The sequence below is a fragment of the Atractosteus spatula genome, chromosome 6 (genome assembly GCF_055471065.1).
Source record: "Atractosteus spatula isolate fAtrSpa1 chromosome 6, fAtrSpa1.hap1, whole genome shotgun sequence".
Taxonomy (NCBI): Eukaryota; Metazoa; Chordata; class Actinopteri; order Semionotiformes; family Lepisosteidae; genus Atractosteus; species Atractosteus spatula.
The window spans coordinates 33,985,286-33,998,651 of NC_142711.1; the positions used below are offsets into that span (position 1 = coordinate 33,985,286).

At 38.1% G+C, this 13,366-nt stretch overlaps 1 protein-coding gene across 2 annotated transcripts; it reads right to left on the bottom strand.

Moving 5' to 3' along the window:
• Window positions 1–3,480: 3,480 nt before the first annotated feature.
• Window positions 3,481–12,035, bottom strand: aoc1 (amine oxidase copper containing 1). Of its 2 annotated transcripts, none has more exons than XM_088918104.1 (5): window positions 11,841–12,035; window positions 7,673–9,225; window positions 6,509–6,797; window positions 5,309–5,441; window positions 3,481–4,959 (listed from the first exon to the last, which is right to left on the bottom strand). In XM_088918104.1, the coding sequence occupies exons 2-5, from the start codon at window positions 9,210–9,212 to the stop codon at window positions 4,693–4,695; spliced, it is 2,229 nt and encodes a 742-aa protein (XP_088774230.1). In that variant the 5' UTR covers window positions 9,213–9,225; window positions 11,841–12,035; the 3' UTR covers window positions 3,481–4,692. The 2 variants fall into 2 exon arrangements, with proteins under 2 accessions (XP_088774230.1, XP_088774229.1); XM_088918103.1 differs by having other exon boundaries at window positions 11,862–12,034.
• Window positions 12,036–13,366: the final 1,331 nt, after the last annotated feature.

The window sequence follows — 13,366 nt, forward strand, 5'->3', positions numbered from 1 at the left end:
ACACCATCCAGGATTCACCCACTGAGTTACCCTGGGTAACAAAAGCCAAACAGCCTCCCCGAAACCTTCCTGTTGCTCTGGGTAGGCAGCACTAGCTGATAGAAAACTCGGACCTTGAATAAAGCAAAGTTCTCTTGGAGGACAAACTCAACTCTTAGCTGCTAGGCCCTCCAGTTTTTTTTTACAAATTAAGCTGTGAAATTAGTTGATCTACTTATCGACTCAAATGTGGATCTTTTCCATGTCCTCATAAATTATTAATTTAAGAGCCATGTTTGATTCAAAGTAGCTATAGTAAACCTTTATCCTGCACGACCATGAAATGTACATTACCAGCAAATCAAACATACAGTGCAGGCCAATAAAATCACAAAATTCATCAGAGAACAAGAATAAATGCCACAAAAGACTCTGAGGTCACTTGGACATCCACTTTGTGCCACTCCTGAACATATACAGTACAACAGTGGGGCTGTCTCATAAGATAAGAAAATCCTTTCATTCCTGAAAAGTCAGTTTGTATTGTTACCTCAACATTAGACGTGTGAAGAAAGACAATAATGAAAGGCCATTGTGATGTTTTGAATGAGGTGTTTTTAGGGAAATATATGAGCTGCTTTCCTTTAGAGTGGAATGTTCTATTGCACAAGAAAAAATGTCTCCTGAAACATAGGAGTTCTAAAGAACTTCTGGAGAAAAGCCACAAAAATCCACCCATACTTCTTGAGAGGGACAATTCAACTGCTAACAAACAGGTGTTTGGTGCAGACCTTATTAAATAAAATAATAAAACAAACAAAACATGAGCATACCTGTTGCAGATAATTAATGGAAGCAGCAGACAGGGAAGATAAATAGACTTACAAATTGCACTGTCTCGTATATTTAAATTGCAGCTAAATTACATCTACCTACAGTACATCATGGGACAAAACCCTGCTCAGGGTTCAAAGACATAGCAACTGAACAGCTGCCAGTCGTCTTCTACGTATATTGCCAGCTTCTGGTCTGGAGGACACCAGGTTCCCTCTCTCCCTCCCAAACATGCAATTATTCAGACCAGATGAGAACTAATTACCAGGACATCCTGGTATTTCAGCTAACAGATATTTTAGGAAAAATATCAAACACAAAATACAATCACATCATTATTGGCAGGGAAGTTTATTTGTAATTTTAATGTCTATGAGTGACATAGAAGTGGAAGTCCCCATTGAAGAGTCTCTTTAAGTGATAATAATACATTTTGCTTTATTAACTGTGATTAAGGAAATAGGTGCTTAGTGTTCTGGTAACCACGTATAAGAAATACATTTTAATTGTTTTGGTGTTTATCTATTAGCTTTACTGTAAAAAAATTGCATTGTAGGGGATGTTGATAACAAAACTGTGACACTACCAGTTTGAAGTAAGGAGAAAATAGTAAATAGTAAATAGTAAATAGTAAATAGTAAATAGTAAATAACCACTAAGGAGGAAGGGAGACGTAGAGTCACTTAGTTTACAGAATATCTTCTGTTTTATCTACACTACTGTATTTTAATTAGAGTCTGTAAAAAGGATTAACCTTATAGAACTGGAACCTAAATCATGTGGTAATGAAAGCAATTACTTCTGCCCTGCTACCAGAGCTGTGCTTTACCAAAAGAGGTAGAACATGTTCAGACATGTTACAATTTAACATGGTGACACTTAGAAACATGTAACATAACATACATTTAAGAAAATAATGCACAAGATGAAACCATGTGGATATTACATCAGAATGCCAAACCCTTTTGCAGGTATGTCAATAGGTTTGGATTGAAACAGTAGCTTTCTCACACTTTACACATTTTTATGTAATCTGCACGCAATATTTTATTTAGCTTTAATAGGTGTGTTTGATAATTCAACTCACATACAGTACTTTTTTTTAATAATCGGACTCAAACATAGTTCTGATGTTTGTAATTAGGTTCTAGTTTTCCTTGCATTTATAAACAGCTCTTAGAAAATTTCGTGTGAAAGGATTCCTTATTTGGCAAGCCTACAGTAATATTAACATTAAAAAAAATGTATGTGAAATTTCAGACTTTGCCAGATTGATAAAACCCAGACTTGGCAAGACATCACTCTAGACAGAGTCCAGATCCAGGGTAAAAATACATGCTCTTGCATACAGTATTGGAACCTGGTAAAGCTATTGAAAATCAGATGCTACCAAAAACACACACTTCAAATTTGCCCAGCTGCTACAATAATTTGATGTGCCTCTTCATATCTGATAAACATGCATCTCAAATTGTATCTAATAAAAACCCATTTGGTCAATTAAAACAATTCTTCTCCAACTGCAAATTGTTTCTGCTGAGAAATGATTTGTTCAATGAAAACATAAATACTACCACTCTAGGGCAATCAATTTTGGCAATCAAATGTAAACTCTGACTTCATCTCTGGATCAATATACTGTATTTCAAAATTAGGGAAAATGTTTCCCTGTAAACTTTGTGCAATGCCAAGGTTTCAAATTTTCTTGGAAACCACCTAATCTTAAAACGGACAGTTTAGAACTAACACACTTAAAATGTGTGAATCATTATTTGCTTGGTGAAACAGGATGGCTGACAAAAATCTATTAAAGTAGCTAAAAATGGCTAGCTTAGTTTTGAAGTCAGCAATATGCTTTTCAAACATTTGTTTATAAAGATATTTCTCTCTAAATGTTGTACTGGTTTGAAAATTAACTCACAATTACTGAATCAAGTAATTGTCATCCCTGGAAAATAATCTGAAATTTGATCCGCACTTGGATAGAGATAACAACTTTTCCACTGTAGAGGCAAGGTTTATTACTGTGATTAGATTGTTGAAGTGTTAAGAGTATTAAAAATCTCTTTCTGTTGCCCTGAACAGACAATATCCTAGGCACACACGATTTCCTCTTTTCAAGCCTTAGGAATTGTGTCTGAGATATGCTGTGTTTTAAATCTGATATTTAAAATCGATGTAATCCCTCAGTGAATGATTGGCCACTACTATGAAGACAGATTGATTCACATACTATGTAATTTATAATTGTTTTTGTTATGCATTGTACATTTGGTATGTATAAAAAAATGGTGTATGCTATGCTTTTAAAACATGAGCAGATTGCTTTTTATTTTCCACTATTTTGTCTAATTTGCCCTAGCAGCTGTAAAAGCATTTTGGCAATTTACTGTTTCAATTTCTAATAGTTCTAGTAAATTCAAAAGAATCACATCACTACACCAACCTACCCAGACAATTGATTGCTGGATTTGTTCAATATACTGTATGTCCTTGTTCAAAACAGCTCATTCTGTTTTTGAGTACCTTTTTGAAAAAAAGTTTTATATATATTTCATTTCTTCGTTGTGCTGCTTAGACTGTTTAGGACTTAATAATACTCTTGTTTTATCAGGCTTTAGACATGAGCATTCCATTTATTTAGAATAAACACAAAATAAAGGCATATCAGGTATTAATAAGAAAGTTTATTGATTAATTTTGAAATTAAAATGTTTTTCATGCCAAGATATAATGTTCACTTTTCAGGATCCACAGTATAACCAAGGAAATGGAAAGAACTATAGTACATATGACAAGAGACAGAATATTAAGTACAGGATTAGTTACAACATTCCTGTCTGATGTTTAATATACACATAGATTGTACTTGGGGGTCACAGACTTTCCTGGGTTTGTAACCTCTATACAAAGACAGATATAGTCAGATAACAAGGTCTCTCCCTCTGTAGCCTTTTTTGTTGTTTATGTGCTGTTTGGCATTATACTGTATGTGTATGATATACACTCTATCTCACATGTTTATGCTGTTCCTGTGACACCAGTATAAAAAGATTTGAAACTGGATGGATGAAAAAACAGCACAGTTTTTGCTATTCATAAATCCAGGCTATGAGGCAGAAAAATTACAGTATTTAACAGTATTTATAAGTGCTTTCTAATTTCCTTTTAAGTACGGTAACATCGGCAGAATTCTTAAATTAAATGTAATGCTTTTTCAGTATTTTACAGGCACATACAGTACATCCTAAAACCACAAAACCACATACTGCATTCCCAACCAAAGACTTAATGCCTATTTTATTCAAGCTTCTTTTTTATGAAAAACACTGTTGCAATCTATATATTTAAAGTTTGCAAAAAATTAACTGCTTAAGTCAGATCAACACTTTGTGTCCAGGATTCTGCATGAGAAGAAAGGAGCAGACAGACACAGTGATTTGATCGACAGTTTTGACGGGATGGAACAATCTTACACAGCCTCATTGCGACGGCAGTTTATAAACTCTTACCAGGGTCATTTTAAGCAATCAGAACCTTCAGGAACACCCTAGGGTCTTTTGTCAAAGTCCATGTGGTCCATGGAAAAATAATTTAGCCCCCAAACTGGAGGTGATATAATTAATATCTCACACGCTAGTCACTTCTGTTTTTGTTACCAGACCCACTTTGACATATATTATTCTGGGTGACTTAAATTTTAATCATCCTTTTCTATATTCAATAACAATACTCTGTAATTGGATCGGCCTAGAGGTTAAGGGAGGGGCTTTATTGAAAATGAGAGTTTCAAAGGGTTCCCCATCCAGAGAACAAGCCTGACAACCCCTGAGTTAGATGATTGTGGTATCTATCATGCCTTGGATGCCTTGAAGCTACTCAGTCACTGAGGTAGGTGCCATTGTAATGGAAGGGTTTATCAGAAACGCAGTGGCCCACGACCTCAGGAGTCCAACGCTGCACAGCAACACTCTTCCCACGTGGTCGAACAATGATGGTGTTACGCGAGGCCAGCGATGGGTCCTCGTCAAAGAAGTTAAAGGGACGCAAGAAGAAACCCACTGCATTGCCGGGGGTGGCCGTGTTGGGGATATCCTCCGAATGAGGGATATGCAAGAAGCCCACTGTCACCCAGGCAACCAGGTCCTGAAGAGAGAGAAGGACGGATCACTGAGTCATTGTAATACAACTGTGTAATGGTGAGCTGAATAATTCATTTTGTGTTGTTAGAAAACAAACCATTCAGCATGCCAAGTCAAGATCAAAGTCCTGTTCAGCTCTGAAAGATCAATCTACCAAAACGCATCTAATGAATTTATTTCAGGTATTAACATTCAGTATCAAAAGGACAATGTTATTATGGAAGTATGAAATTGTATTTATCAGTATTTAATGTGATAAAAGACTGACCAATTCTAAGTTTTCCTTTGCATTTTCACTTCACATTCCCACCACAATGGGTGTGTTTTCCGGGATTTCAGTTTGTAAAGTTTACCGTGTTCTCAATATTCTCGTTATTGCGGATATAATCCTCGAAGGAAACCACAGGCTCCCATGGGTCATTCTGAGTGTAGATGCTGCTGCTAGTCAACTCGCTGTCCTTGTGCCGGGTCACTGCTAATGGATACCTATCCCACAGGAATGAGAGAAGATATGGTTAGGGCTGCTCTCCATAAAGCAAAACTGCTGTATATTACACATCATGCTCTCCACAAAGCAATACTGCTGTACATCATTGTAGTAACCAGTGTACAAGGTGTTTTTGACTATTTTGAAAATATGGTAAACTGTAGCAAAGGACACAGAAAAGCTTAAAAATCAAATCAATGTGAGATTCAAGTAAAACAAACTAGAAGCTCTAAACTACCAGGTAAAAATTATCACAGTGCTTTTACTGTAAGAGTTTCTAAAAAGGAGATGGAGACAGATAGAGAAAGCAGCAGTCAGAGGAATTCCAAGAGTGCTGATATTTGCCAGAACATTTAAATTGAACGTAATGCTGGTAAAATGCTGGTAAATTGGAGCCATGCCAAACATGCGGTACTGCACTTTAGTAAGGCCAGGAGCTTTGATAAAATGTTTTTCTTTTTGCTTACACATTAGACAAAAATCAACTGGACTTTGGAAGCAGGCAGGATTATCAGATCTTGCTGAAGTCCAAATTCACTATTATTTGTTTATGATTATGACATGTGAAGGACAGTAAGGACATTGCCCTGATCAGAGAATGTGCTATTTTCCCATGTTTGTATCACAATGACTTGCACTGGTGCTTTCAGTCAACTGTATAGAGTGACAGCTTGTTAATTCTTCATTTACTTTTATAGAAAAGTAGGGGACAAGAATAGCACTAGTGTTAACATACAGTATGTATGGACAAAGTGTATTCGTGATTTTTAAAATCATGTCATTTCATTCATCTCAATTGGTTCTCTATGTCCCCTGCTCAAACCAGCAAAATGAACTGTGAATGTTTTTTTCTTTCAGGGGAACTGATTTGAGGGAGCACAGTTTAAAATGTTATGTGTTACCCAGCCATCCCAAAACATGCTACCAAAATTAGGAATTAGTAGCAAGGGCTTGCACTTGAGGGTGTGGGACACACTGAGTATTCTGACCTCTTACTTGGTTACAGGGCTCTAGCTGTGCCTCTGGGCTGAAGACCAGCCCTCCTCTAGTTCTGTATCGGCTGTACCTGGACCAGCTGACACCGTTCTCTTCGCGCCAGCCTCGTGGAAGCACGCTGTGAGCATGAGAGTTGTACTGGATGCGATAGCCTTTCTTGTGGCCCCACTTGTTGCTCCTGTTGGGGTTGTAGAAGTGCAGATAGCGGGGGAATCTCTTGCCGAAGCGGAACGCGGCGCTGCGCTCGGTGCGATGCTGGGTGCGGTGCAGGCGTGATTGCACAATGGTGTGCTCAGGGCTCCAGGGGTTGGTGATGTTCTCGTACTTCACATGGAGAGACTCGAAGCTGTTCTCCCGGCCTGGTTAAGGAGACAGATTCAATAGGATCAAACCATTGGCATTCCACTGCAGTACAATATTTCAGGGGTGTGGAACGGAAGAAGCAAAATTATGATTCATTGTGAAACTTCCTTCGGTCCAAATCATAATGTTTAACTGCTGCAGAACAACAGGGGTGAATGCATGTGTACTCGAGGCCAAAAGTGTTTTTCTCTGTCTTTAATCCTCCCATGCTGGTACAGAGAGAGGAGAAGGAAGCAGTATGCAAAAGTCAGCTCTATTGAATGGCAAGTAAATAGTGCTTTTCAAGGCTAGAAGGGGCAACTGTAGTTTCAGCTGAAAAGGGCAAGAGCTGGCTAGCCTGTGTGATGGATGAAAATTAAAAGCATTGTTACACAGATCTAAGATTAGGATACGCACCAGCAAAAGCAGCCCTAGCAGTGGAGAAGCTTGAAGAGACATTAGTCTTGACTTCCGAGACCCCTAATCATTACAGAAAGTGCCAAGTGGTATGAGGAGCAAAGTTAAGATGAAATACTAACATCCTCACTCAAAAAACAAAAAAGATAAAACCAAGAATGGTTTCATGGCTCTAGATCTGATCAACAAATGCAAAAGTGCGCTCCCGTGTCCTCTGTGTTTTTATTAGTTAATGATTCTGTTTTACAACACCATTTTCCATTCCAGAGGCAATAAACTCTTATTACTCTTATTACTGTATGTAAATATAGATAAAGTGGAGCTTTAATTGCTAACCTTGCTAAAACTGAATTTGTTTGGATTGTTCAAGATATTTGTTTTAATTCTGCCACTGTCAGATAGTTTGAGGTGCAGCAGAAGGTCTTTTATTTTTCCTGTTAAGGAAACATGAAGAAATGTTAGACCATAAACATACCTCCTATGTCCAAGTCGACCTTATAATTGATGAGGTGGGTGTGCATGTTGCCTAGAACGTAGCTGTACACACGGGTGCCATAATTCAGGCCCTCAGGAGTGAAGAAGGTGGCATGGATGTACCCAGTAGCACTGACTCTAGCCTCCACCACCCCATTCTGGTAGAAATAGAAGTCCCAGATATAGTCATAATTGTAGACTGTAGAGGTGGTTCTGATCACGAGCACATGGTTCTCCAGGCCTCCAAAGAAGTTGTAGCCACCATGAAAGTTGCTGTTGAAGTGTCTTCTCAGGGGCATCCCTGTGGTCATCTCAAAGATGCAGAGGGCATTTTTGTAGCGTATAGGCTTGTCTGTGTCATAGAAGTGATACAGGTCCAGGAAGGTGGCAATTTCAGGGCAGTCAATGCCTGGAGCAAGTTCATAGTCAGATGTCCCCATTGCCCAGCCAGCATCGATGTACTTTGTCTGCATGGCAGCTGGGGTATTCCCTGCATAGAAAGCAATAGCCTCTTGTAGGCTGACCTCATAGGCCACCCTCTCTCCATTAAACCGCAAATCGAATAGTTGCAGGCCAGCAGAGGAGCGCACCCTGAATGCAAAGGACCAGCCTGCATATTCCACGAAGTTCCCATCAACGTGGTAGCGTGGACCTTGAGGTTCCACCAGCTTGGGCCCATGTATGTTGGAACGTGTGTTGCTCTGGCCTCGAGGGATGTAGGTGGAAAACAGGTCCTCGTCATCATGCTCAGGCAGCTTCAGCTTTTGCAAGCGATTCTTGTTATAGCTCTCCACCAACTCCTCCACACTGTTGAAGTACTGTCCATTATACCACACCTTTTCAACAGCCCACTTAGATGGGTCAAGTGACTGATGGTTTATGAGGACCTCAAATCCTATCGGGTGGATGAAGTAACCTTCCACAAATTTCTGCAACATGATCCAGGTCCTCCTTTCCCCTGAATCCAGTCCACGTGGTGCAATATCTGAGAAGGTTAAGCACCGGTTGCTGCAGTTGTAGAAGGAAAAGCCCGTGCTTTCCAGAAGGAGTGTGTGGGCCTTATTGGTGATCTTGTGCAGCAAAGCATTGATGTGTTCATACTCCACTGAAGTGATAGGCCGGGATTCAAATTTAATGGCTCGTTTGCTTTTGAAGGTTTTGAGTGTGTAGGCAGTGGGGTAAGGTAGGGGCCCAACGAGGTATTCTGTGATGTTTGGTTTTGACTGGTCACCAAACTGCACAACTACCCTGGCCTGGCGTGCAGGCTTGGCATGACCACGGTCCAGAGCCTTCAGAACCTCATTCTTCCTGGGAATATGCAACTCCACAAGGAGGATACTGTTTTTCTTCAAGGTTTTGCTTTTTGCAGATGAGAGGCGCAGCTCAGGGCAAGACATAAGAAAATCTTGCACTGCTCTCATTTCTCGGGGAGTCAAGTCAGCAAAAATGGAGGCCCCATGACGTGCCCATTCTCTCTGTGCAGGACTTGCATAGGCTGTGACACTCAGTGCAACCAGGAGAAGTATGTAGCGGGACAACATTTCTTTTTGGGATCTGCAGAATTAGAGAAGGGACAATGCTATAAAAAAGCAAAATGGTAAATCCACCATCTAATCAATGCAGCTATTAGTTTTGTAAAGCATACTTCTTATAATCTTCCATCTGCAGGGTGCAGGCCAAACTTTTCTAAGGGAACTTTTCATTTATTCTCAAGATATTGATATAATGACACTGTGATTTGTCACTATTTGCAACATCATAAAAAACTTTGTGGAACTTGTCAACCTTTCAGAATACACAAGCCTTCATCGGAAATTCAGCCATTTTGATCTTTCTATTATTAATTTTTCCTGGACAACAATTTTTATTTATTTTATTTATGAGCAATTCTTTTCTGTTTTTCCTTTATAAACAAACCAGCCATCTTTAATACCATGAATATGACTGTGTTTCAGTAAATGGCTCATTGGCTCAAATAGCAACACTAAAACTCATGGGCCTCAAATTTTAAGGATCTGCAGTGCACAGTTGTCTGCTGCAACAGATCACCAATTCATATTAATGCCTGAATGCTCAATGGCTTGTATTGTATGTTGCTTAAAGTACCAAACTATGAGCCAAAGAGTGTAGAACTCATCAAGACCAAGGATAACATTAAATGGTAGGCTTTGCATCTTAATTTATTTGTTAATGAAGCTGCTATAAAATAAAAGCTGCTAAAAGTGACATTACAAATGCTGAAAATCAGTAAATAGAAGTGAATAAGGGGATGGCACTTCTGAAAGGTTGCCTTATGAAATATTTCTCACTATAAAACATTTAAAACCCAGTTTAAACATATCACCTTTTTGCTGTGTATGATGAAGTTATAGACACCACTTTTGGGTTTTATATGATTATGTGTTCTCAATTACTTGTTTTGTTTTATAGTTCTGTAACAATTTACTGTATCATCCTTATCTGGACAAAGTGTATATGATTAATAAGATCAATAATATCAGGTATTGTTAAAATAATAACTCAGTAAATGTCTCTTTTTTCCACTTACTCATATCAAGCATATATTAATTTTAAGTGCTCCTGAATTTACTGCTGTCACCTGCTTCCCATTGTTAGAAGGGTGAACATGTTGAGTAGTTCCTCCTACAGTATATAATTTCTTGTGCACCAAACACATAACTCTTTAGAACAGTTACCTTAATCATTAGAATTTGTCATTAATTTCTTTTCATAATAATAATCGTTCCTGTTTTTGTGGACTATTAAGGCACTCCATTATTTTGTAGAAACCCCAAAATGTTTTTGTTCTCTTTAATCTGAACTCCAGAACTTGGAATGAATGATCACTCTTTTCTCTAAGTACTGTATAAGGTTGCACCAATACAACATTTTGCTAAGCTTTTCTCTTCAAGAAGACAGCTCACCACTGCATCCAAGAATCTGTCATAATACTGTAAATGTCTGCCCATTTAAACTATATCTATCTAATTCAAATTATTTATTGATGGATTAACCACATACTGCATGAACTTCTCCTGATCCTGATCAATCCACAAGGACAATAACAATTGTTAAAACTTGTATCCTTTAAACTCCTAAAAAACATTTCAAACTCTTGTTTTCAGTAAGAGTTCCAGTCTCTCCTGCCCTGCCTCCTGGATGAGCTCAGGGCTGCTATAACCCTTACCAGGAACAGGTAGCTTTCAAACTCTGGGTTCCTTAATGAAATGACTGGCTGAAATTTTATATTCTCTTACTCATTAAACTACTGCTGTCTTTCTTATATTCTTAATCATATCTTTATGTTTAGTATTATTACTATATTATTATTTTTTTAATTTTAGGTGATGTTTTTATCTAAAGCACCTTGGATAATAGAAATATGTACATTACCCATTTATACAGCTGGGCATTTTACTGAAGCAATGTGAGTAAAGCACCTTGCTCAGGTGTACAAAGTAATGTCACACTTGGGATTTGAGCTCACAACTCCTCCTTGGCTTCCTTTAAATACAATAAGTAATTTACAGTGCTCAAAGTAAAGTTTGAGCCTTCTGTTTTTCATCACATTTTACACAGTGTTACTTTTAAGTTTACAGTTTACGTTTAATAATAGCACTGTAGAACACCATTCTGATTTCACTAAAAGAGCGTAATATGATAATGGTGTGCAATTAGAATATGAAAATGGTTGTTTTACTTAATGTTGTTTTAAGCGTGCAGATAAAAGAGAGATTTCAAATTATGATAAAAAGTCAGATGTTTAGCATCTGAGAAAGGAGTCTAAGTCATCATAATTAATACTTATTTAATAAAGGAAATGAGGAAAAAACATCACCTTTAGTACAACAACTTTGCCATATACAAATTAATCAAGGAGGTTTTTTAGCTGGTCAGACACAAAATACCATTAATAATTTAACTCTAAATAGTAATGTTACAAAACTGTAATTGAAATGTAATTCACTTAAAGTATGGAAATTACATCAATTTTCTTTTTATTTAGCTTTAATTTATGATCGAAAACTACAGTGATTTAACATTGTGTTTCCCTTGTGGAGGTTATTCTGATAGTTATTAAAATATTAAATAAAGACATTTTAAATCAGTGCTTCACAAGTGGAAGTGGTTTGATAAGTAGCAACAGAAGAAGAATCACTTACACTTACAGTAACTGTATTCTCAATTACCTGGCTGTGTGTCTGTAGTGCAATCCCAATGTTAATCCCAGAATACAAGAAGGTTTTTGTTCTTGTATCTCTGTCCTCCTCCTGGGTTCTATCTTGTGTCTTATGTCAGTGAACCCCACAAGCAAATTTTCACTACACAACCCAACTAATGTCCATTATAGATGGGCTATATACTGTATCTGATTGACAAACTGTGTACTATAACAATTGTGAAATTCTAAGGCTTGATCAATGATTAATTAACCTTAAACATGCAAAGTCACCAATGACCGAATAATGATTTCTCTTCACCACTGAAAGTGAGCTTCACCCCCCCCCTTTTTTTAAATCATTTGTAATAGAATTGTAGGTGACAGACTTTGCTTGAGCTGTACTCTTTCCTCTGTGGATATACATAAATGTCCAGGACACTCCAGTTTTAATTCCTAGTCCGGCTGGGCTTCTGCCTCTGAGACTTGAAACTGGCAGTACCACACTGATTCTGGAAAGCTGGTAATAGCTAGGGGTCAGTGGGCCAGAGCTTTAAACATCCCAGCCCTGGTGTCCAGCACAGAATTTACTTTTGTGTCCTAGTGTCCAGCGCTGTTCTTCAGTCCACCCATCTGATACTGACTACTGTGGAGTCCTGACACTGGCAGTTTGAAGAGTAGCTGTCAGATGCAAGGGGAGCTTCAAGCTGTCAGATGCTTCTAATTCACAAGGTTTCTGAGGAGCTCTGTGGAATTTTAAAGAATTGAAAGAATTTTAAAGAATTTAGAGCTGCTTCTCCCTCACTCCTGTAAAATTCACACCAATTATTAAGATAAAGGAAGAGTATGGAGAGGTTGCTGGAAATACAATAACAAAAATGTTAGGTAAATGCAATACGTGGAAGATATTCCACATTGCATTGCTCCCACACAGTGCTGGGACCCTGGGTTTAATTCATGGGATGATATCTCTGTATGGAGTTTGTATTTTCTCCCCATTACCATGTGGGTTTCCTCTGGGTGTTCCAGTTTCCTCCCACAAATTCCCTTCAAAGACATTCTAGTACAGTAGGTTAATTGGCTTCTGGGAAAATTGGCCCTGTTGTGAGAGGGTGCATGTTTGTGTCTGTGTATGACCTGCGATGGACAGTCTTGTGGCCTTTGCCTGCTGGGATAGCTACTTTCTCCTCTGATAACCTTTATTGGATAAACCTGTTCTAAAATGAATTGATGGATGTGTTTTTTTGGTTGCTTTCCTTTATTATCACCCTGGGACAACTCCAGTGTGTGTCTATTGAAATACACCCTTTACGATGTTTTATATTTAGAGTGCTTCCATCATGTGATTAATAAAGGTGTGGAACTGGCTCTTGAGCAGTTCCAGCAGCTCGTCTCTCTTTTTCCCTTTGAATGCTGTGCAATCCAGGGGGTCAAGATCCCCTGTCATGTCATATAGTTTTAAACAAAATCTTTAAACAAGTCTTTAAACCACATGTCCTGTACAATTTATTAATTTCATTAGAGCTGAATAAATAT